Source organism: Mixophyes fleayi, chromosome 8, assembly GCF_038048845.1.
Source record: "Mixophyes fleayi isolate aMixFle1 chromosome 8, aMixFle1.hap1, whole genome shotgun sequence".
Taxonomy (NCBI): Eukaryota; Metazoa; Chordata; class Amphibia; order Anura; family Limnodynastidae; genus Mixophyes; species Mixophyes fleayi.
This window is the reverse complement of record NC_134409.1, coordinates 1342043-1366215: the sequence shown is the minus strand read 5'-3', so window position 1 is coordinate 1366215 and position 24173 is coordinate 1342043. Positions and strand designations below refer to the sequence as shown.

The window sequence follows — 24173 nt, the reverse complement described above, 5'->3', positions numbered from 1 at the left end:
GGCAGTCTTCAAATGCTATCTTTGTCTACAAGGATCTCACCTAGGCATATGGCTCTCTAATTTACACCTAGGGTTAGTTTGTGTTTATTCTACCTATTGAAAGGAAGTCAATTAGTTAGTGAAATACATGATCAAAACAATGGATGTCTGTGATCTGCATATCTTAAGCTGGTTTCCTCACAAAGGGTTTGCTTAACTTAATTACCTGCTACTGGGCTCATTTGGTCACACATTTATCTGAGTTGAAGATCAGGTTAATTTATGTATCCATACAAAGTTTTATTTGGGCCCTGACATTCAATATTCTATTTCAGCATATCAGATTTATGCTCTCATTCTGACACTTGCCCTTTAAAATGGTTGACAAATGACTGCACCATGATTCCCCTCCTCGTAGACATTGCTGTGAAATTTGCTCCCAGTAATATCGGATTGGGCATATGTCACTTGACAAATGAGGGCCTCACTGTAGCCCAGGGGCCTACAGTGTCTTAATCCAGCCCTGATTACAGCATAGAAATAGTACCAAGGCTATTTATTAATGGATGGACCGCAGCAGCTATCGCCCAGCCTCTTCCATTGCACATCCAGTCCCCATCGGTGTCTGTGGCCTGCGATTTTGCCCTAATTATCAATCTCCGACATGAAGACCTTGATCCTGGTATCTGAAGATGGCGTTAGATGTTATAACCTATGGGGAGATCAGCGTTGGAAAGGGATCTTCACATGCTCCCATCGGAGCCACTGTCCCAGCTAGTCAATCTTAATAAATTGCCACATTAATAAATTGTTTATCATTCCAATAAGAAATGAAGCTGAATGCAATCAATTTAAATTTAGTCATTAATAGATACCTCCCCCACACTAAGTTTAGACGTGCAGGAAATGAGAATAGTGCTGCATATTTTAGGAAGGGTATATCTCTTATTAGGGAAAGGCTGAAGCACTAAAGAGTGTTTATCATCTCCAGCTAAGGGGCTCTTATTGTGAAATAATAATGTCTGCATGACAAGAAACGAGCTTGGCACATTCAGCAGAGAAACTGAAGAGCGATTTGTCTTTGTTTGGCTTTGCACGGCATTGTAAGCCCTTCCATCCAGGTGTTGTCTCCCAGCCGGCAGTTGGCTGCTCTCCAAGGTGTCCTGTTCCATGCTGAATTGAATAGCAGCTGCAACAAAGACAGGCGGAGAGGACTGGAGACAGGAAACCCTGACACAGCAAAACTGCTTCTCCTGCCAGCAGGACCAGCGCAAATTTCTGATGGCTCATGGCATAATCCAAACTCTGCATTCAGCTTGTCCCCAAGACTCTGGTTCACAGCTCATCACAGTGACAACTTCCTGGTGCTTACAACTGTCCCTCAGCGTACGGGTCAGCATTCATTTACATCACCGTCCATGGGAGAAATGTCCACTTCTAAAGAACAAGTTGATTCAATATGAAAGTGGCTGAATTGTCAGCCACAAACCTCCAAGAAATGTCATTGTTTTTTTTTTTCTAATTAAAAAAAATACCAAGAAAAGCAAATTCTAACTAAATAATTCAACTAAAACTGTAATAAATGATACATTTAGCAGCTCAAACATCATTAATATTAAAATATTTATTATATATATATTTACACTACCCGAACCTTTGTAGCCTAATGCCCGTCTAGTCTGTATGATCGCTGATCCTGCAGTCTGTAAACTAACCATGTGCCACGACGTCATCGGGTTCAGATAGACAGAGGCGTGAGACCCCTACATACACACATACATGAGACACATACATGAGTAACATACTAATTCCTTTATATTGTAGAAAGTTGTAAATGTTTGCTGGGTATTTTTTTTTTATTAATACCAAAGATTATTATTGTTCATCTTTTGGTCTTTGACCTGTCTGTAGTTTTCAATAAATAGAAATGTATAATGTATATAAAAAACAAACAATTACTAAATACAGCAAATACTAAGTGATTCCAAACCACAGATTAATGTTGGAATAATACATATAAAACCGTATTAAAAAAATAAAACCCATATGTTATGGCTAATTAAAGATTATACAGCTTTATATAAATGCAACTTCTGTACAAGAACTAAAGTATAATAAACAATGTTGGAGAAATGAAACTGCTCATAGTGATATAATAATATTGGACATGTTTTAATTGTGAAACATTATTGAAAATATTCCTTTAAGCCATTAGCAGCAACTGTATCCAGTCTAAAATTCCATTCGGATTCATGATTAAGGAGTCATTTTGTCCAATCACCATCTCTTTTAGGTGGGGGAACACGATGTCACAGAAATCCCGAAGATTCCTACCCCTCTCATTCTAGGCTTCAAAGACAATTCCTTGTACAATGTAGTATCGAGAAGAGAGACCAATGCAGGTCTAAAGTTAGTAAGGGAATCACAATGGAATACATAAAGTATTATGTCTTATGTCTACACTATGTTGTTTTATTCAAATTAGGCCAAATTATTATGTTCCAGGGATTGTTTTCATCACGTTGAGTTGTTCCGAACACATTTGGTTTCAGAATTGTTATGAATCACCCATAGAAATTGGGAATATGGAAGATTCAGCTTAAGAGATTTAGTGAAAAACGGTAATGTCTGTTAATGAGTGAGGAAACTATATAGTATATACCTGCAAAAAGTACTTAAAATGTAAGTTCTCTCAAAGGTGTACATGTTAGTATACCATGGTGCTACATTAGACCCCATAGCGGTTCCTTTAATTTTTTTCCCCCACAAATGTTATACTCGGTAGTATTAATAAAAATGCAATATTTGGGTCAGCATAACACAAACTGCCTCTATACCCCCTTCATGAGGAATTGCGGTATTGAGGCTTTTCTCATCTAAAGTAAGTGTTGATAATACATCTCTGGCTGCAGTTTTTACAGTTTGAGCTTAGGGTGATTTCCTGGGAAGATTGTCCACGGTCTTCAATGTTCTCACATTGTAAATAATCTCGCTCAATACAATGATGAACTTCAACTTGGTGGAAACGACCTCATAATCCCTTCCAGCCCGATGAGCAGCAACAATTGATTCTCGGAGAACATTGCAGATGTCTCTTCTCATTGGTCTGGTTGTGACATAAACCTGACTGCCCCCAATGTTCAGCTGCTACACAGAGCTGATCATATACTGAGGAGTATAGGATTAGCAGCACTGGCTCATATCACCTTCTTTATTCACTGGGACTGTCCCACACATCACCACTTCATGCTGTCTGCTCTCTATATCTCTATGACTTACAAATACAACAGTAATCAAAGACTATTTATACACAAGCGATTACCCATAATGCATCATAGGAAGGTCTCCAATAAGCAAATAAGAGTGCCTATTGTCTTCACAATTTTTTTTTTTGTTAGAAACTTAAGACACATTATATATATATATTTAGTATATCCCTCAGGAGGATGTATATGACCTCTCAATAGCACAGCTGCTTAACACCAGTGCTGGGATCCAACGTTCACCCTCTGTGTTCTCTCTTCTCCTCAGGTTTATCTGGGTTTCCTGCGGGTGCTCTGGTTCCATCCCACACTCCCAAAACATACTGGTAAGTTCCTTGGCTTCTGAAAATAAATAAATGAGCAGTCTGTGTGGTAGGGAACATAGATTGTAAGCTCTGATGGGACAGCGACTGATGTGAATGATAACATTCTCTGTACAGGGCTGGGTAATGCAAGTGGAGCTAAATAAACAAGAACCAGGCTGCGTTTAGTCATCGCCTCTCTTGGAGCTTCCATTCTGATAATGTCTGTTAAGCCCTGTGGAATGGGAAAGTTGAATTATTCTGCCCCCGCATAAGCACATTCTGCAGGGTTTACTTTTCCATTGGTTTATGAATGGATTTGATAAGGCCATGGACCAGGTCTGATATGAAATTACCCTCTCCTGGAATTTCTCCAGATTTAACATCCAGTAGGTCAGGCCCAGATTGCAGCAACATGTTAGCACACATCCATCGTCCTATGCGGAGCAGCTGCGGCTGACAGCAGGCTTGTGTACCACTGACTGCCGCAATATTCCCAGCACTTGACCTATTGTCAGCACCTATGCCTTCTAATTGAATTATCTATAGACACTTAAATTGGCTCATTATTAAGCCAGCACCATATTAAAGTGTCTAAACCTTAAACATTTTAAATTTATTTTATACTACATAAAAACTTATTAAACATATGGGCTGTATACAAACTTATTAGATACAGTAAATTAGGCCATGGTAACTTTAATACAAAAATCAATCAGAATTCCTTAATATTTTTAGATCTTCAACACTAAAGATTTTGTTTATGAAATGTATCTTTCAGAATGAGCTTAGGTCAGGCGATGTAGGGCCGAGGGCTGTTCTTTGTATTGGGATAGAGACTGTGGTTTAATATTCCTGACAAGTGTTGCATAAAGCAGGGAAACAAGCTTGACAATATAAACACAGACCTGAATACAGAGACCTTACAATATAGTGGGATGAGCACATGCTAAGGCAGGAGGACCAAGTGTGGCTCAGCGTGGACACTGTGATAAGTGGTATACAAGTAAAAGTAGGATAAGTAATATGAATTGGATTCTGGGTGATATGGGGAGCTAGGGTGGGGATTTGAAGACTGTTGTGATAGATGGGGCACAGTGAGAGAAGATCAGTCTCATCTTGGCATTTAGGCCAGATTAAAGTGGGGACACATGGATGACTAGGGTGCTACATAGGAGGAGGTTACAGTAGTTGAGGTGGGCAATACTGAGAGAATGCATAAGAGTTATTCTTCTATCTTGAGCCACAACACATTACATTCTAGCAATATATCAACAGTGGGGTTGGCAAAACTACGAGATTGGATGGGAGGAGTAAGCTGGGTACACATCTAGGCACGCGGGTACACATCTAGGCACGCGGGTACACATCTAGGCAGTCACAACCCTTTGTTCAGATATTTACCAAAACTCATCACATCTGTTGATTTGGTTTTTTAAACTTCCTAAAATTTCAATCAACGATGGAGTGATGTTGAGCAAATGTGTAACCGTGTACACACTTAGGACAAGCAGTGTAAGCAGATATCTGTACAATGTACAGTCACGCTCTTTTCAGTAGATGGTTATGAGAGCTGAAGATCACAGATCTGAAGGTAAATTGTGTAGGTGTGTACACAGGAATCAGGATGCTCATCAGGACTTCAGTCGTTGGTGAAATCGCTAGACATTGTCTATGTGTGTGCCCAGCTTAAAGCAGAGGGTGAAGTAAACACTAATGCAGCAGAGTTGGGTGACTGAGGAATTTGTGGGGTATCTAAGGTGAGGTGGTGACTTTGGAGGAGGGAAGATGCACCGTTTTGGATGCATTGAGCTTTATCAAGGAAACATCACTGCAGTAGTATCAGACACAGCTGCTCATAAGATAGACTGAAGTAGATTTAAGTGACAGCAGCATAGAGACAGTACTGATGGCCAAACAAACCAATTGGTTCACCAAGAGAAGAGGTGCAGAGGACCAAGAATAAAGCCTTGTGGGATTCCAGAGCAGTGGGAAGGCCGTCAAGTTTTTCAGCCTTCCTTCTTATTATCAACAGCACCAAAAACATTCACAAAAGGTCCTCGTGGTAGTAATTGGACAGTTAAGACAAGAATAAATACTGCTACCTTTACCAAATCATACCAAAAATCGTAATTAAAAATTTGGGGCTCATTGCTGCAATCATAGAGGTCTTTCTTGGGCAAGATTTTGTGAGGTTCCTCAAAACTAAGATGTTGAAAATCTGCATCAAATTATTCATTTAACAAGACGAGATCTGCATTGGTGGTTGAAGGAAAACAGTCTAAAGAAATATAATTTCTCCAGATGCCAGCAAGACAGGATGGTGTCCATATTGTAGACATTGGACAGGCCAAAAATTATGGGACGACGACAACCGGTTTGCCATCAAATCTCCAAGAAACATTCCTAGTGTTCAAAGCATGCCTCCAATCCCGGAACGTGGGCATTCAGACAATTTGGTAGATATGGCATACACCAGTCATCAAGGCAGTACCAGGAACCAAACAATTTTGAGAAGAGGGAGAAGACAGAGTAAGATCTATCAGCAGCAAACAAGGCCAATTTCGGAGCTGATCTTTTATGTACCCAGGAAAATGGGCTTTAGTCAGAAGGATTTACAATAGGTTATGAACAAATGGGCAACTACACAAATGGGCCTCTTGACAACAGTAGAAAGCTCGTGTTATAAGGCCATCGGGGTGGAAGCAGATGGGAGATCAATCTGGGCTACGAAATTCTTCCAATTCCTATGATTTTCAGTCTTAGGATAACAAAAGACTGTACAGGTAGTTAGGATACTATCTTTTCTGGCATAAAGACTGAATGCGTTACGGCCAGCTAGGTCACCTTCGCAAACCATATTCTCCCTCTACATGTCCAAATTGTCTGCAAGGACAAATACGGCAGCCACATGAAAATGAGGACAGGGTTATTGAACGGAGACTGCTGAAACAATGAGATTTTTGATACGGGTGGTTATCCACTCTTAGACCCCAAGAAACAATCTACATCCAAGGTGTACGACGATCTGGAAGATATCCAGTAACTGGTGTACAGTGAGGAAGATCACAACACTTAATTCCTCTGCAAGGATTATATAAGGACTTGGCAGTGAACACACTGAAAGTACATGTCTTCCTTAAGGTCATTATTAGCAGCAAATTCATTTGTCACAAGATGCCAACAGGTGGAAAAACACAAAATCCCATGGCACCATAGCATCTCACCTTGGTATTAGATGGCCATAGAGAGGCCCACACCCCAGGTGGCTGAAGAGAATTATTCACTGCACTTTGTTAGACCAATAACAGTTTTGGACTGAAGGGCATAGGAAAAAGAAAGGAATGGTTTGTTTTACCCATGGCACACATGGGCAGGCTGGCACTATTGCCAGATGGGTTAAACTTTATGTAAGAGGCCTAGAAAAATCAGAAAGCTGGAAATGTCAAGCTCTATGAAGGAACATTCACCTATAGAAGAGTTGTCCAAACCCAGTCCTCAAGAGCTAACAACAGGTCATGTTTTCAGGGTTTGTCTGTAGAAACAGGTGGGATAATTACAGACCCAAGAAAATAGACTAACTCACCTGTACATGATTAAAGTAGTCCTGAAAACATGACCTGTTGATATGTCTTGAGGACTAAACTTGGAGCCCTCTGACCTAGAGCAATAGCAGGTAAGGTGTATATTGATCCACCTCTCTGACTGGTGCTTAGTGCTGTGCTCTGGACTCTAGGAGGGTTCACCAGCAAAGCTATTGGTTGGGCATTACCCTTAGTATCTCCTGCCAGGAGGAGACACAAATGAATGTTGTTTCCTAGTTCCCATCTCTGTGCATTTCATTATATGTGTGTGTGGGCGCGTGGCCTTACCTAACATGCGGATCAAGACAATGCAACAACAGTAATGATGGGATAATGTGGCTGCATGAAGGCAACAATGTTTGTTTCATTTGTCACGTTATAAGTAAACAAAGGGCTGTTAAGCAGTTCTAAAATGCATATTCGACGTACAAAGTTTTACAAATTACATTTTATGTCTTTTATGATTTAATGGATTATTCAAAACCAACAAATCTTTCACATTTTGTATTTCCCCTACCTCTTTCATGGCCATTCTTCCCTCTGTATTGGTGGTACAAACGCTGATTATAGAGTGAAGGTCAGACATTAGTATAATGATCTCAGACAAATGGAGATGAGTCTAATAACATTTTATACTCTGAATATTCCATAGGAGGCTTTGCATGGATTCCTACAGGGATTAACCCTACTTTTTCCCTTTGTCATATATAAATATTTTCAGTTTAGGCCTTTACTTAGTTTCTGTGATGGCGCTGGCAAGTTTGCCTGTAGAGCTCACTATTTAGTACAGTTACATTGTGTGCATTTTATTCTCCAGCATCCCTTTACTCCAACAATCTTATTGATCTGTGAATCCTCACAATAAAACAGCTTGGTGGGAAATAAGACACTGCATAGCCACATGATCAAGAAAATATTCTTTTTAATTCTGCAAGACAGGTAAGTATCATGAAACCATGTAAATGCTGTACACAGATCTGCCCCCATGTGAGGGGGGTAAAACACAGCCGATACAGGAGTATTGAACAATTAGATACAAGTTCACTTGTAACAACAGCGCACCATGGTACCAAACCAAAAGCAAATACTGAGGACCAATACGAGTCACCAGACTGACCAGTGTGGGGGGAGATAAAAGATTGTGGCTTTATGTAGCACTTCTTATAGGGGAAATGGAGTGAAATATTGATGCCAGGATTAGGAAGACCCATAGCCCAGCTGGTTCTATGACCCACACATCTGGTGACTGGTATCTGTAAGGAGAATCCTGCCTAATCTACAGCATGATCTGTCGGAGAAACACAAAACATACACTTTGTTTCTTGTGAAACCCATTTACCCATAACACCACAGAAAGACAGAACGTTAACACCAACAGTAACATAGTACCAAAGTTACATGCCGAAATTCAGTAGAACAGGAAGAGTCACTTGAGAAGCAGAATGTGTACGAAGGCGCTGAGAGATCCTAATGCCGTGCACGTTACCCACCTTTACTGCATCGTAATAGCTTATTGGGTTCTAGTTAATGAAAACCTGTTTGCATATTCCTCCTAAGCTTTTAATATTAAACTGAAAAGCTTTCTGTCCCGCAGAGAACATAATGATAAAAAAAAAAAAAAAATCCTACTCATGTCAAACATAGCATTATCGTTATACATAAAATAAGTGCATCTGAAATGTAATTGATTTTTCTCCTCATTAATGGGAGTAATGTCATTAAAAAAAGCGCTAAAATATATAGAATGTAAAAATATACATACAGTTGGTTTTGGCTGGGATTAAAACTAATTGATCAGCGTCTGTTCACTTCCAATCACATCTGGAAATTTAAGGTTTGTCTCATACAGATCACAAAAAGCCCTTTAAGTTCCTTAGTGCCGCTAGAAGAGACTGCTGGAAAAAAAAAAAAAAAATCACTGAAATGTCACTTTATGCAGAAATGAAGGAGACTCGCTGCAAACTCCTGTTCCCACCGTCTGAAACATGGAAGGTAATCTTTCCACTGTATAAACTCCTGTAAATAATAGCTACAGAAACTGGCCTGTTCATTAAGAAAACTTGTGCATTATAAGGGAATAATATGCCCCCTACTGTAAGCTATGTGTATTACAAGTCACCATATAGAAAAAAAAACAAAAAGAGAAACACTCCCACCAATGAGAAACATGTGGATACTTGTATCACTGAAGTCTCCTCCTGTCTATGGAAGAAACATATTGTGCAAAAATGTCATCCACTGCTCCCATTACATCAAAGACTGGAGCAGCCCTTCCCCTGGGGCCTGTTGGTACCTGGATGAAGCCGGGCAGACTCCTTACAGCATTGTCACCAGATACAACTACAATTAAGCACTTTAGGTCTCATACTACACACTTATGTGCATACATCTCAATACATGTACTCCCAACCATCCTTGGTATAAAGATTTATGTTTGGCAGCTACCCTTGTGTGGGAAAAGAAATAGAAGAACTGTTGCCTCTATAAAACCATTCTACGATCATTATAGTAATCTGCTTAATTATGCTCTATAGCAAAGGCCAGGATGACCGTAGATCCCAGAGAAATCACACCATGTGCAAGTAGCAAGGTGTATTTGTCCCATAGGGATTCATTGCTTATACATGACACCATGTCTCAATCCCAGTACTAGATCTCTGGTGTAACCAGAATCATCAGTCCTCCAAACATGGGGCATATATAGAGGACTAGTGTTATAAAGGTGGGTGCTGGGGGAGAGAGTGTTACCACTGTAGGAACATCCCACCCGCTGTGTGGTGGAGAGATCAGCATACTTGTATTTGGGGAATCTGCTGAGATTTACACTGTTCCACAAGCTGTCACCCTGGTGGGAGTTACTCTGTTTTATATCACCAGCATGAACAGGGCCCTTATGTAATTATGTCCTTGCTCTAAGGCATGGAAATCTTTACCAAGAATAAAAATATAGAATTGTAGTTCCTCTAGTCTCCAGCTACATGCAACACTTTTAAATTTGTTCATTGATTTTGAAAGGAAAAAAGAGAATGCAGATGGGATAGAAGTTCAGCAATGGACAATAGCACAGGATGGAATTACCCAGAGTGAACAGAAGGGACTCAAGTCATAGATTTTATAGCATTGTTACATAGTCTGTTTTAAGGGGGAAGGACCCTCCTGACCCCCCCAGTGCCTGTAGTTACATAATTCAGCAGCCAGGCAAACCCCCCATTCTCCACTGTCATTACACCAGATTCTGTATTATCCAACTACAAAATCTACACACTAGAAACTTTTTGGGCCTTTGGGCCGACACACACGTATAGGAAGGACTGCGCCCACATGTGCATTAGAAACTTAGCTGTAGGCGGTGTTCCCTGTATGCGAACCTTGTAAGGGGCTCTTATAGCACGTGGGGGTTAGTAACTACCTTTAGGTCACCTTAAGAATAGAAGTACATAGCCTCTCGTATAAGCTTCAAAGTTTACATCTGCAGTAACCAACGTAAGTAAAGACCTACACACAAAAAATGCATTTCAAAAACAGTTACTTCAACTGTGGAATAAAAAGCTTAATTCCTAGACTTAGGATTCCCCTGAAACAATTCTGCTAATAAATGCAGAAATACAGCAAAATGTAGAAAAAGTCATTTAAATTGCATGTCCCAACATCCTATAAAAACAGATTTTCACACAGATTGTTCAAGTACCAAGAGTTAATTCATTTAGTTTCATCTTCAAAGGAGACCAAGCTTTTCGCTCAATGGCGTTACAGCGTCTGACAAATTGTCACGTACAGTAACTTGTTCCCTTAACATCAGATACCAAGTGACAAAGGTCTACAGAGCAGAATCCGATGAGTCGCAGTTATCTTTAGGTGCGTTAGTCTAGTCAGAGCACCTAATGTATCATTCTTCAAAAAATGACAAAGATGTGTAGAAAATGAAGTGGGTGTTGCCAACACAACCTGTTGCCAATCAGAGCATTACAATGTTAACAGCACAGAGTATTTCAGCTCAGCAGACTCCTCTGTGTCGAGTTTCAAGTGGGAGGGACTAAAGCAATGTGTAACCAATCCGAGCTGGCAACATTGATTAATATGGATAACCACTTGTGCACAATCTTAGAGGCACAAGCTACATATGGATACTGTGGAAGACTATTAGAAAACCCCAAAGGGCATTTAAAGGGACTCTACAGCAGTGTGGCCCTTGAGGTACCAGCAATAATGAACATGGCACCTGCAGAGGGAGAAGTGCGTTGAGAAGTTAGAGACAGGAAAACAAAACCACAATATATAATACTGACTTGCAATCACCCACACCCCATTGGAAGAAATCAGCAAACGCGGGGGATGAAGGAGACCAGACGCCCTACGAGGATACACTTATATTGCACAGTTATTCCCAGTTCTCATACTATGATTTTATTCATAAGACAGAGGATTAAGTCTGGAATGAGACCGAAAGGTCAGTCAGTCTCTGAACAAAGCAGGGTATTAGGCGAGGGTCAGCCGAGGGCCTCACCCGTCAGTCACAATAACTTACTGATAATATACTTTGTCCCATAAAGTACGTACATGATAACTTGGGGAATTTACCCCACTTCTCATTGCAAGTTTTCCCTCACCCATTATGCAATCGGGTCACCAGCTGGCGGCATAACTGCTGTAGTGCATTTACGCTTGGTTTTTAGTTCTATCTGCTGCATACCCATTTTGTACCAAGCGCCGAATGAGTGCAAAAAAACTGGAAAGCCGATGTGCAACGGCCAGCATGGGTATAAAATGGGCAGAAAGATGGAGACAAAACACTGGAACAGATGGCAAATGCTTCTAGATGGCTTCACTCGTTGGTCACTCCGCAAAGTCATTTACTGGGGTTCACAGCATAACAACCTGCCAGGGAATATGTATAAGAGCCCCACATTAAAACAAAATCAATATAAGTCCCAACTACTCGCTGTGGCACTACATGGTAAGAGTTGAACTAAAAGAACATTAATTTAGCTTTTATTGAGCAGCGCCAGAGAAACAACTGGCATTGCCAGGTGATCTCAGCCAGTCCGCCCAGGTCAGTGCCCTCCACCCAACGTTACAGCTACTGGGGGTTTGTGGTCTCCAATATTGCTGATTCCCAGTGTTGTGCACCATATAATATATACAAGCTCAGGGGGTACAGTGTGGGACCCCCCCTATAGTCTCTGTACATAGCTGCAATCACTGGGCTCAATTTTATACGAGCCATCTAGAAGCATTGTCCATTTATCTGACAATATCACCATAAACACACACAATGGAGCACCAGCTCAATATCACGTTACATTCCAAAGCAGAGTGTCCATTTTAATTAACTTTGGAAAGAGGAACAATTTAACCCCTTGGGTGGCAGATGCATTGCAATAGAATGGAATGCGATAGGCGGCTGCCACCCAGAGGGTGAAAGCCTTTAACACACAAACTTAAGTTTAACACAATATTGACAGATTAGTGTTTTCAAACCACCAATTTTTTTTCAAGTTTTGGCGTACAAATATGTGCAGATGCCAACGCAGTTCCCACGTAAGTGCTCGATCCAGCAACGAACAAAGTTTTGGTGGTTGAATTTGGTTAAAAATATTGACGTCTCCTCATGTGAAGAGTTAGTGCTGTGGAAGCCAAAACTTTGTTTACTGTTGGAAAAATAAAGCAACTATGTTTTTTTTTTCTTCTTTCCCCTTACAGGAAATAAAAGTGAATCTCGAGAATCCTTTGGTTTTCTTTCCCAAGTCTCCTGTTACCTTTCATTACAGAGCGAGTGCTGCATTATCAGGAATGGGGAGGTCTCTACCCACCTATTCCTTGATGTCTGAGACAAGAGCAGCAGCTCCCGAGAGTCCGTAATTTGCACCGGGACCCCAGTGACCTCTCTCAGTTTCTCACAGCTGAACCGCGGGAAGCACCAGGACCCCTCTTCCGCCATCCTGTACTGTCACACCTCTTCATTTCACATTCACAAATTCACTTCTTGTGCAAAACAAGCAGTCTAAGTAGAAAGAATGCCCTCTTAGTTCTAGTAAAAACTGTAGAAAAGATCCAGCATAGCCACCGTTTGTCCTCCCCAGCAGGGGCTTATCTGCAGAGGGAGGACATGTGTGCGTAGACGGGGTAGGCCAGCCTGACGTTAAGAGAATCATTGTGTTGGATGAGGGATGTATGCTGGTAATGGAGAACCAACTCCTTAAGTGTGCTGTAGAGATTATATGGCTCTGCAAAGCCGTAGCCTCGTGACGTACTGTATATAACGCAGTGTTTAACATCTCCATCAGCCCTAGGAGGAAGAAACAAACTGTATGAGATTATTACAGCATGGAGGAGGCAGCTCCTCATGATGCACATTTACAGAGCATCAGCCATATTAGTACTTAAGTTTCCTTGGTGTTAAATTCTTGGCAAATACACTGATCCCACTTATTGTTGCAGGTTAAACACATGTATATAGTAAGGGCAACAAAAATGGTTTTAAAATGAATGCAACTTTTATGTAAACGCTGAACTAGACCAAACAGCTGTGGGGTTTTGTTTTTCAGGAGAGGACAATAAATGAAGCAAGACACAAACCATTATCGGATGTTTTGAAGACAGCATTGTGGTAGTTGGTGATAATCATACGGGAATCAACTTTACAAGATTATGACGATACAGGCACTTTGTGCATCTGCATGTTTCAACCCCAAGGAACCCAGCTCATGTGTTCAAGGTATCAGGATATCCACTGCCTGCCATGTGCATCAGCTCCTGTGCCAAGGGGCAGCATGCAACAAAATCACCAGTGTCATCAGCCTGTCTATAAAGGTGTGCGCAGAAGATAGCAGATTGATGGCCACAGACCATAGCCTGAAGCCAGATGGGCCAGTTTATACAAACTACTGATGCTATAGACCAATGATGGGCACAGGCAGCACTCAGCCTTCCCCCGCAGCTCTTCCCCGCTATTGTCCAATGTGTAAAATGCCTGCAAATGTCTGTTTAATGCATGGTTTTACCCGATTACTCTGTTGAAGGTTAGGGGAGTCCCTGGTGCATCAGGTATTAATAGTGGAATAGAATAGGTATAATATCAGGTATCACTGCTGTTGAGATATTAATAGGAAATAAACTTACACCACAGAACAGGCGTAACAGCCCTTCTTGCTGCTTTCACGAATTAAAAAAGCTCCATCAGGTTTCCCTCGGAGTAAGTCTTCCGCTTGTATCCGATTGATATCCCCCACAAACCAGGTCTTCTCATTGTAATGTGGCAGACACTCGTCCTCTTCACTCAAAAAGTACGGTCTGGTAAGTCAGGAGGAAAGAAACGACAAGTTGAAGGTTGCGTTTAGCATGACACATGCAGTCCTTGTACAATGAGGAAGACACTCACTCGTCAAACTGCTCATTCTTGATTCCAAGCCATTCATTAATGCGCTTTTGTCTCACTCCTTTGTGATTGAGCCATCTGTCAGGGAAAAGGGTCTTTTAGTAGAAGTCATAGCAGTACCAGATGAGACAGTGGGAGGGGGACACGCATGCAAACTGCAATCAGATTCTGTCTTTCATCTTGTACAGTTGGGAAAATGAAAGCAAACATCCAATTGGTTGCTATAAGCAGCATCACTTATAAGCAGTCATCATAGGTGTCCCCAATATCCTATCCTAAAGCTGAACAGATGCAATGAGGGTTTGGTTGTCCTCTTCAAGGAGAGATATGCAAGTAAGAGTATCAATACACGAGAGAGAAGGGGGTGGATGACAGAGCTGTAATGGCCACTGTAAGTGGGGGGAGGGGGGGTGACTAGGAGGTGTAATGATCACTGTCATGATAAGGGGGTGGGGGCGCTGCTTCTTTTATACAGAGAGCAGAGACAAAGGTAAAATAGAGGCACCTCCGTGCTTGCTACACGAGGAGAACTGCCACTTACACCAGGTACTGATCTCGGAGCTTCCTCAGCTGGATGAGGTCAGGTTTGATACTATTCATCCTTTTGTCGATTTCCCGGTTGTCCAAAGCCTGTTTTTTTAAGTCTTGCTCCAGACGTAATTTACTATCATAAATCTCCCCCAAACGAGATTTCAATTTTTCATAGTTCATTATTATTCTAGGAGAAGAGTGACAAATCAAAGTATGCAATCAGTCTGTGTACAGAGAACAATGAAGCATTTCCCTAGTACAACACTCCACAGATATTACCTTTCAATCTCTTTATCATTCCCCTCTTGGCGGAAGCGCTCCATGAATTCTTTACAGTATCTCTCCTGCGAGTGGCACTGCTCCTCAAATATTTTAATGGTTTCACTGAAGGCTTCAATCGCTGTCCTCTTCATCTGAATCTCCTGCAACATGTACCAGCATCAGCACATAGTACAAGTGTCCACGCAGTAAAAACACGAGACACAACAAACCCCACTAAATGTGTTACAGTTTATATATGTCATTCTTTGTTAGAGGTGACAAGTTCTCCGTATGTTACATTTCAGTCTCCCGTCCTCCTGCTGGTGCTATCTGCTAAGAACTCATTTTTCTCACAATACTCTGCCATCTTCACATGAATGAGTTGTTCCATTAACTCTGATGTAGGTCTTTAATATAAAATTAACTGACTGTTTATTATTGGGATGATTTGAAGGAGATAAAAACATGGAAAGAGGTGCGACAGACTGGGGGTGTGGCTACGCAGAATATATGTCAGGTCACTCACCTGGGATGTCTTGGTGTACTCCTCATATAATCCATCATATTCTTTGCTCTTGTCCTGAAACTGGCCGTGATATTCCTGGAGCTTCTTTCCTACAGCTTCTACATTGTCCTCCTTCACCAGCTGGTCCTGCGCAGGACAGAGTCAGATGAGTACAAGGAGCCTCCAGACAACACTGAGCAGTCTGGATGTCCAGCATATCATCCTCACCTGCTGGTACCTGGACACCGGATACATCAGCTTCACGTCCAGCTTGGGGTTATACTGGGCCAGAGATTCGTGTCTATAGTGGTTAATCAGCTCCACAACAGACGTGAAGGTCAGTGGATCGGAAAACCCATATTTGCCATCTCTGTGATAGATCTTTATCAGTTTGTTGTTTCCGCCCTTCCTAGAATAAACCAATGTGAAGACCACAAGAATTACACCTAAAACTGAAGGGTGATCAGTCAGGAATAGTTCCAGTATGAATCAGGGTTTATACACGAGGGTATCATTACCATAACAATAGCTCTGGGTCTAAGTAAGAACCTTTACCAGTAATCTATGAAAGCTTGTATAACCTTCACCCCCTGAAAGAATCAGACTAGAGAAGGCTTGTGTCTCGCTCATGTGTTACAATGTATCAGAGGAGCCACTGACTGCTGTCACTACAGGAATTCACACATCATCATAAGAAAGTATCACTTACCGGAGAGTCAAAGTATAATCTCCCTGCATTTTGGTGGAGGCGTCGCGTACCAGGAAGGTGCCATCCGGCATATCGCGTAGCTTATCATTTACCTCTTCCCTGGTAACAGAAATAAGTGTCATTATGCACACGGCCCCTGGCAAGACGGAGTCACAGTCTATTGATGCCTCTCTGACTTATTACCTGGAGATGTCTCCCCAGTACCACTCTGTGTCCTGGAGGGGTGAGCTCGAGCCGTCTTTGCTGCCATTATTACACACTGGACTCATGGATTTTGGTGGTTTAGGAGGAAGTGCTGAAAAATCCCAGATGGAAATTTGGATTAGACAAAAAGCAGTTTGATACACAAAGACAATTTGAACACAAGATCTGAAACATTAACTCAGCAGGAAGTCCACATGGATCAGCAGGAACAACAGAGCGACCATAACCAGCCAGCGACTGTCCCTCCCACCTCCGATAAAGCACCCAGAGTGCACACCTACAGATCCACAGACTGAACAGAGACCAGAGGTGTATGTAAGGCTCATTAAACTATTCTACAAAGTTGTCTCAGATACAATTCAGTCTAATGCACATAACCAAATGCTGAAAATACTGACAGGTCAAATTCTTTATGAAGGCTACAAAAACTGTTTTGTAACAAACAAGGACTGGAGAATTGTACTTAATCACACATTTCTAGATTTTGTTACCATGGATTCTAGAAGCAAGAAAGTAAAAAAGTACACTTATAACTTGTGTTTTTATATAAAAGTACATACAAATCTTACACATCGTAAAATAACTGACCATCATCTACTCCTCACCAAGTTCTAAAAATGTATAAATAAATTTTTTGACACAAAAACAGATTTATCTGGTCATTCATTAAATTAAAAAACTTGGAGAAGCCATGTGTGAAAAAGTACATTCCATAATTCAGTAGCTTGTAGAAATCGCCTTTATCAGCAACAACTAACTGGTTTTTTTGTGTTTTTTTAAACAAGATTCAGTTGCTTTAATTATATTTAAGGGATTTCGGTCCATTGCACTACTTCACGTCTTTGACATTTGAGGTCATTAGTTTATGTCCAGATCTGAAGGTCCTACTAGAGCATCTTAATGGAGTGGAGGTCAGTACTAATGACTTATTTCAGCTGTAGATGTGCTGGTGTGTTAGGATCATTGTCGTGTTGCACGATTCAGATTCTGACCAAGCTTCAGTTGGGTGTCATGCAGATGGCTTCACATTTACCTCTATATTACTCTGGTATATGAAAACAAAAAAGTTAATGGTTGATTGCAAGGTGTCCAGTTCCTGTGGTTGTAATACAACCTCAAATCATCAGCCTACCACCACTGAGCTTGTGGATTGGGAGGAGGTTCTGGTGGCTATATGCATTCTTTGTTTTTTGCCAAATATGACTATATGCATTAAAACCATATGCCCCCAATTAGGTCTGCATAGTTACATCTAAATGAAACAAGACGTTTGGAACACTGTCCTGGACATACAAGACCTACGCTGTACTGCTATTCATTTTTTGGGAGACATGGGGCTTTTTCTTCGCTATCCATTTATGAAGAACACACCTGTTCAGTGTTTTCTCACGGTACAGAACTGAGATGGAATATTTACTGTGTAGATCACTGGATTTAGGATTTGGGTTCCTGGCAATATCCATCCACTATATGGACAAGCTTCATGTCACTGAAGAACGATGGGATTTGGAAGGGTTATAAGGACACCTCCAACCACTTGACAGATGGATAAGCAGCAGCAATCATATGGAGAACACTGCAGTCTCTCCCTTGGCATGGCATTACTGCAAATATGAATACTCCTTTACAGATATGGAAACAGTAACCATGTACTTACTTTCATTTTAGGACTCTGAGGACAAGATGATTGTTAATTATATCCAAATATGTAAATGCAAAGTTAAGGGTGGACTTGTTTCCACATAACAATAGTTGTTACAAGGCTTACATAAAAAGCTACTGATTTGTCCTGTCCCATACTGCAAAATATTCACAAGTATGAAAGCTGAAGAAAACATCCCTGAATCCAGGTACCTCATCGAACATTAAGTGGCACTATGGATTTTTAGACACTTTGTCTAAGTGTCAGGTTCCTTCTACATAAAGGAGTTGTATGACTATAGATCCAGACACAAGAGTACCACTCAAGCCTAAGCATATTTGAAATTGACAAAATAAATGAGTAAATAGCAATTCTGAAGACACCAAGTAACTAGTTTGTGCATTAAATATGAAAGACACTATACTGCTGAGCCTCTGTATAGTTACATGAAAGTAAACACTATACTAGCCATCATACTTACAAATAAATGATACAGTTAAATCTAAGCAGACCAGTAATCCTGAAGCGTGCAGACGCGCTCACCTACACATAGTCAAGCAGCAGATTGCACTGAACTGGTTATTCTATAGCTTGCTCGCTAGTAACCTTAATCCTCCCCCCTCCTCTTCCTCCGCAGTGCTCACCATCCAACCCAATTTCTCTTCTAAATCCCAAATCAGATGCTGTTGGCAAAAAGTAATCTCTGAATGGAGACAGGGCTCTGGCCAATCAGAGCCCAGCAAAGGAATCGTATGTTCCTGACGTTCAGCTGCAGAAAGTGGATGTGCGGGGGAGCAGCAGGTAGTTTGAGCCGTGCTCAGTTTCCAGGCTGCAGTTCCAGAAGTTGGGACGTGTGGTAATAGGATGTATGACACTATGGTCCGGAGATGGAGAAAACTTGGGACATTTCAGACAGTAACTGGAAGATGAAGCACTCTATACACTTTATAGAACTGCAGACCTGATACCTTGAGTCCACTTAAGAACAATAAAACCGACAAATAATAAAAACACAGAAGGGAGACTGTGCCCATGATTATACTGCCCTAGTACAGACAAACGCTCCTATTCATACAATTACTGAGAAATTAATGGCAGAACCGAAACATAATTCTCTATAGGAGACATCAGCTGTTCCGATGCCCCCTCTGGACAAAATGCTGAGCGAGCTCCTGTATTACCACCGGTGTCACTCCAGAGTCCATGCAGAAGAATGTCAAGTTTCATTCAATGGGGTTACAATATTGTAACACAGCCAGCTACAAAAACAATCACAGCTGGGGTAAAAAAAAATAATTTAAAAAAATTCAATACAATTTCCTCCAGATCAGACCAGGTAATTTCACTGACAGACTGGTAACAATGAATGGCAGCCAGCTGTACTTCTACATTACACGGAGGACAAAGCCAAGTGCGACCACCGTGCACTATAGAATGGGGCAAACTGGCCACAAAGCTTATAAACTCCACAATGCCAAGTATTAGGATGCTGTATCAGACATTCAAATTTGTCTATGACAGCCGTGAAGACTATGAACAAAAGCAGAGCTAGTCATCAGGGTCTATATTGGGACATTCAGAGTAATGAGGTGCACGCAGAGCGCACATTTAATAAAATAATCGGGTTTATCTGTAGCCCCCAGGTCCGTGCACTTACACCCCCCCATTACCATAAAGGTATGATCAGTACAGCAATGCATTATAAATCCCTACTGAGGAAGGGTCTCCTGGGAAGGGGAGATTATTCTGCAGCTTTGTCACATATCTCAGATGATACAAAGTTATACTGTGCTATATACATTATGCAGCAAAACAGGAACCACAGGACAAAGAACCAACAAATTTAGGATTCAGTAATCAGCAATGTGTGTGCAACAAAGGCCTGAGGCTGATCAATGAACGCCTAATACAGCGGGCAACTTGATGTGCCCAAACCAATGGGAAGCGCACAATAGGACAGAGCCAGCTCCATTACGTAATGCATTGAGTGACCTTTCAGCGACTGCCAGGTAAAGTAACCAGCTAGATCTGGCAGTCTATGGCAGCGGGCATATTTTATTTCAGGGAGCACAGGAGATATCTGGGGTACAAACAAAGAGATGATGCCTGAAAGGAGGTTAAACACCAGATCAAAGTTAAGTATTTGGGGCACAGGGAACAGACAGGATGAGGCACATTTAGTCAGGGGTTCAAACACATCCAACTAAATATCATGAGGAACAGAATAATGGGAGATCCACCCTATATTTCAGGGATATCGGAGGAGAATCTTCTGTCATATTAAGAGATGGAAAACGACCCATTGTAATTGAAAGGAACAGTTTATGGGGTTATACAAGTGGTGCAGAGAATGAGCTCATACTCCCTGTCTAAGGTAGAGAGGATGACAGGAGCCTATATAGGGGTGCAAGGGGGAGAGAGGGGACCCTTATTTAGGGGTACAGGGAATTCTGGGAAGCACCCTCTTAGGAGGAGCCCTTATTTAGAGGCACAAGGTATTAGAGGTGCATTGCACAAAGGGGTGCAGGGAATAAGGGGTGCTGTCTAGGGGTGCAGGGAATAAGGGGTGCTGTCTAGGGGAGCAGGAAGAGGGGTGCACACTGTCTAGGGGAGCAGGAAGAGGGGTGCACACTGTCTAGGGGAGCAGGAAGAGGGGTGCACACTGTCTAGGGGAGCAGGAAGAGGGGTGCACACTGTCTAGGGGAGCAGGAAGAGGGGTGCACACTGTCTAGGGGAGCAGGAAGAGGGGTGCACACTGTCTAGGGGAGCAGGAAGAGGGGTGCACCACACACACACAGGAGCAGTTAGTTAGGGGGACCCCAGAAAACAGACTGCCACCCAGAAGAAGCCCCTCTTTGCGGGGTACCTGGCGGCGGGTCCATCTCGATGTAGAAGATGAGCTCGGCCGAGTAGGGCATTATAAGGGGCTCCGGGCTCCAGTCTCGCTGCTCCGTGTTGTACATCCTGACTCCCCGCTCCCATCTCCTCTCTCCGACGATCACATTTCATTATAACCGGCAACCTGCCGGACTCTGCCACTTCTCCGGGCAGGGGGGAGGGGGCGGGGACCTGACACAGACTGATCTCCACACAGCCCGCCTCCCCACAACTGTCACCGAGAGAGGCGGATATTGTACGGGAGATACAGTGTGCGGTGTGTCATCCCATCTATCCCCCCCAGGTGCGGGTAACACCGGGACTCCACGGGCCAAACCCCCCTCCAACAGTCAGGGAGAGAACCACAGATGGTACAGTCCAAACCTTGGCCGCGAGCCAGAGCCGTTACAGGCAGTAGAGGCAGAGCTAGCGCTAAGGCACGTCAAATGCATAAAGGGATTGGCTGGAAGGATGGCGCGAGGGGGGAAACAGAGGAAACTCCGATTGGCTGGACGGGAACCATGGGCGGGGCTTTCCCGCTGTTCGCTGTCTTTGTCTGCCTGGACAACGCGAGAACTTAGCAGAAGCTAAGACTTACCCGCCCCTCCTCCTCAACACACTAGCCAATCACGAAGTAGAGAAGCCGGGCCGCGCCTCCGATTGGCTGATACAGTTACTAAGAGGGACAAAGGGAAAGAAAAATGTTTCTGAAGTGTCTTTAAAGTGACAGTGACCGCGATAAGGGGGCGTGAGGGGAGGGGGCTCCCCGACATTATATTCCCAGTCCCCCCGTCATAATATACCCCGACCCCCCCCCCCCCCCACACTGTCACTGGCTGCTCCTGTACTGTATACATTGTATACCTACCGACATATACACCCAACTGCTCCCATGTTATATTCCCAGTCCCCCCCACATAATATACCCCCCTCATATTCCCAGTCCCCCCCATTATATACCCCCCCTCATTAATATATTCCCAGTCCCCCCGTCATAATATACCCCGACCCCCCCCACACTGTCACTGGCTGCTCCTGTACTGTATACATTGTATACCTACCGACATATACACCCAACTGCTCCCATGTTATATTCCCAGTCCCCCCCACATAATATACCCCCCCTCATATTCCCAGTCCCCCCACATAATATACCCCCCCTCATATTCCCAGTCCCCCCCATTATATACCCCCGCTCATTATATTCCCAGACCCCCCCACATAATATACCCCTCCCTCATTATATTCTCAGTCCCCCCCATTATATACCCCCGCTCATTATATTCCCAGTCCCCCCCACATAATATACCCCCGCTCATTATATTCCCAGTCCCCCCCATTATATACCCCCCCTCATTAATATATTCCCAGTCCCCCCACATAATATACCCCCGCTCATTATATTCCCAGTCCCCCCCATTATATACCCCCCCTCATAATATACCCCCCCTCATATTCCCAGTCCCCCCCACATAATATACCCCCCCTCATTATATTCCCAGTCCCCCCCATTATATACCCCCCCTCATTAATATATTCCCAGTCCCCCCACATAATATACCCCCGCTCATTATATTCCCAGAACCCCCCACATAATATACCCCCCCTCATAATATACCCCCCTCATATTCCCAGTCCCCCCCACATAATATACCCCCCCTCATTAATATATTCCCAGTCCCCCCCCATTATATACCCCCGCTCATTATATTCCCAGACCCCCCCACATAATATACCCCTCCCTCATTATATTCTCAGTCCCCCCCATTATATACCCCCGCTCATTATATTCCCAGTCCCCCCCATTATATACCCCCGCTCATTATATTCCCAGACCCCCCACATAATATACCCCCCTCATATTCCCAGTCCCCCCCACATAATATACCCCCCCTCATATTCCCAGTCCCCCCCATTATATACCCCCCTCATTAATATATTCCCAGTCCCCCCCCACATAATATACCCCTCCCTCATTATATTCCCAGTCCCCCCCACATAATATACCCCCCTCATTATATTCCCAGTCCCCCCCCATTATATACCCCCGCTCATTATATTCCCAGTCCCCCCCACATAATATACCCCCCTCATTATATTCACAGTCCCCCCCCATTATATACCCCCCTCATTATATTCCCAGTCCCCCCCATTATATACCCCCCTCATATTCCCAGTCCCCCCACATTATACCCCCCCTCATATTCCCAGTCCCCCCATTATATACCCCCCTCATTATATTCCCAGTCCCCCCACATAATATGCCCCCCTCATTATATTCCCAGTCCCCCCCATTATATACCCCCCTCATATTCCCAGTCCCCCCACATAATATACCCCCCCCTCATTATATTCCCAGTCCCCCCATTATATACCCCCTCATATTCCCAGTCCCCCCACATAATATACCCCCCTCATTATATTCCCAGTCCCCCCATTATATACCCCCCTCATTATATTCCCAGTCCCCCCACATAATATGCCCCCCTCATTATATTCCCAGTCCCCCCCATTATATACCCCCCTCATATTCCCAGTCCCCCCACATAATATACCCCCCTCATTATATTCCCATTCCCCCCTACATAATATACCCCCCTCATTATATTCCCATTCCCCCCTACATAATATACCCCCCTCATTATATTCCCATTCCCCCCTACATAATATACCCCCCTCATTATATTCCCATTCCCCCCTACATAATATACCCCCCTCATTATATTCCCAGTCCCCCCCATTATATACCCCCCTCATTATATTCCCAGTCCCCCCCACATAATATACTCCCCTCATTATATTCCCAGTCCCCCCATTATATACCCCCCCTCATTATATTCCCAGTCCCCCCCACATAATATACCCCCCTCATTATATTCCCAGTCCCCCCCCCAATTATATTCCCAGTCCCCCCCCCACATAATATACCCCCCTCATTATA

General features: G+C 42.9%; 1 protein-coding gene across 8 annotated transcripts in view; it reads right to left on the bottom strand.

Moving 5' to 3' along the window:
- Nucleotides 1-8033: 8033 nt before the first annotated feature.
- Nucleotides 8034-24173, bottom strand: part of PIK3R3 (phosphoinositide-3-kinase regulatory subunit 3) — a 267358-nt gene continuing 251218 nt past the window's right edge. For 7 of the 8 annotated variants that reach the window (XM_075181573.1, XM_075181579.1, XM_075181575.1 and 4 more), the window contains 9 exons: nt 16693-16804; nt 16510-16608; nt 16029-16209; nt 15822-15947; nt 15314-15456; nt 15045-15221; nt 14507-14581; nt 14248-14418; nt 8034-13414 (listed from right to left, as the gene is read on the bottom strand). In XM_075181573.1, the coding sequence (XP_075037674.1) occupies nt 13216-13414; nt 14248-14418; nt 14507-14581; nt 15045-15221; nt 15314-15456; nt 15822-15947; nt 16029-16209; nt 16510-16608; nt 16693-16804 (1283 nt within the window). In that variant the 3' untranslated portion in view covers nt 8034-13215. Of the gene's footprint in view, nt 13415-14247; nt 14419-14506; nt 14582-15044; nt 15222-15313; nt 15457-15821; nt 15948-16028; nt 16210-16509; nt 16609-16692; nt 16805-21221; nt 21638-24173 lie in introns of those variants that run through there. The other variant, XM_075181572.1, reaches the window with a different exon arrangement.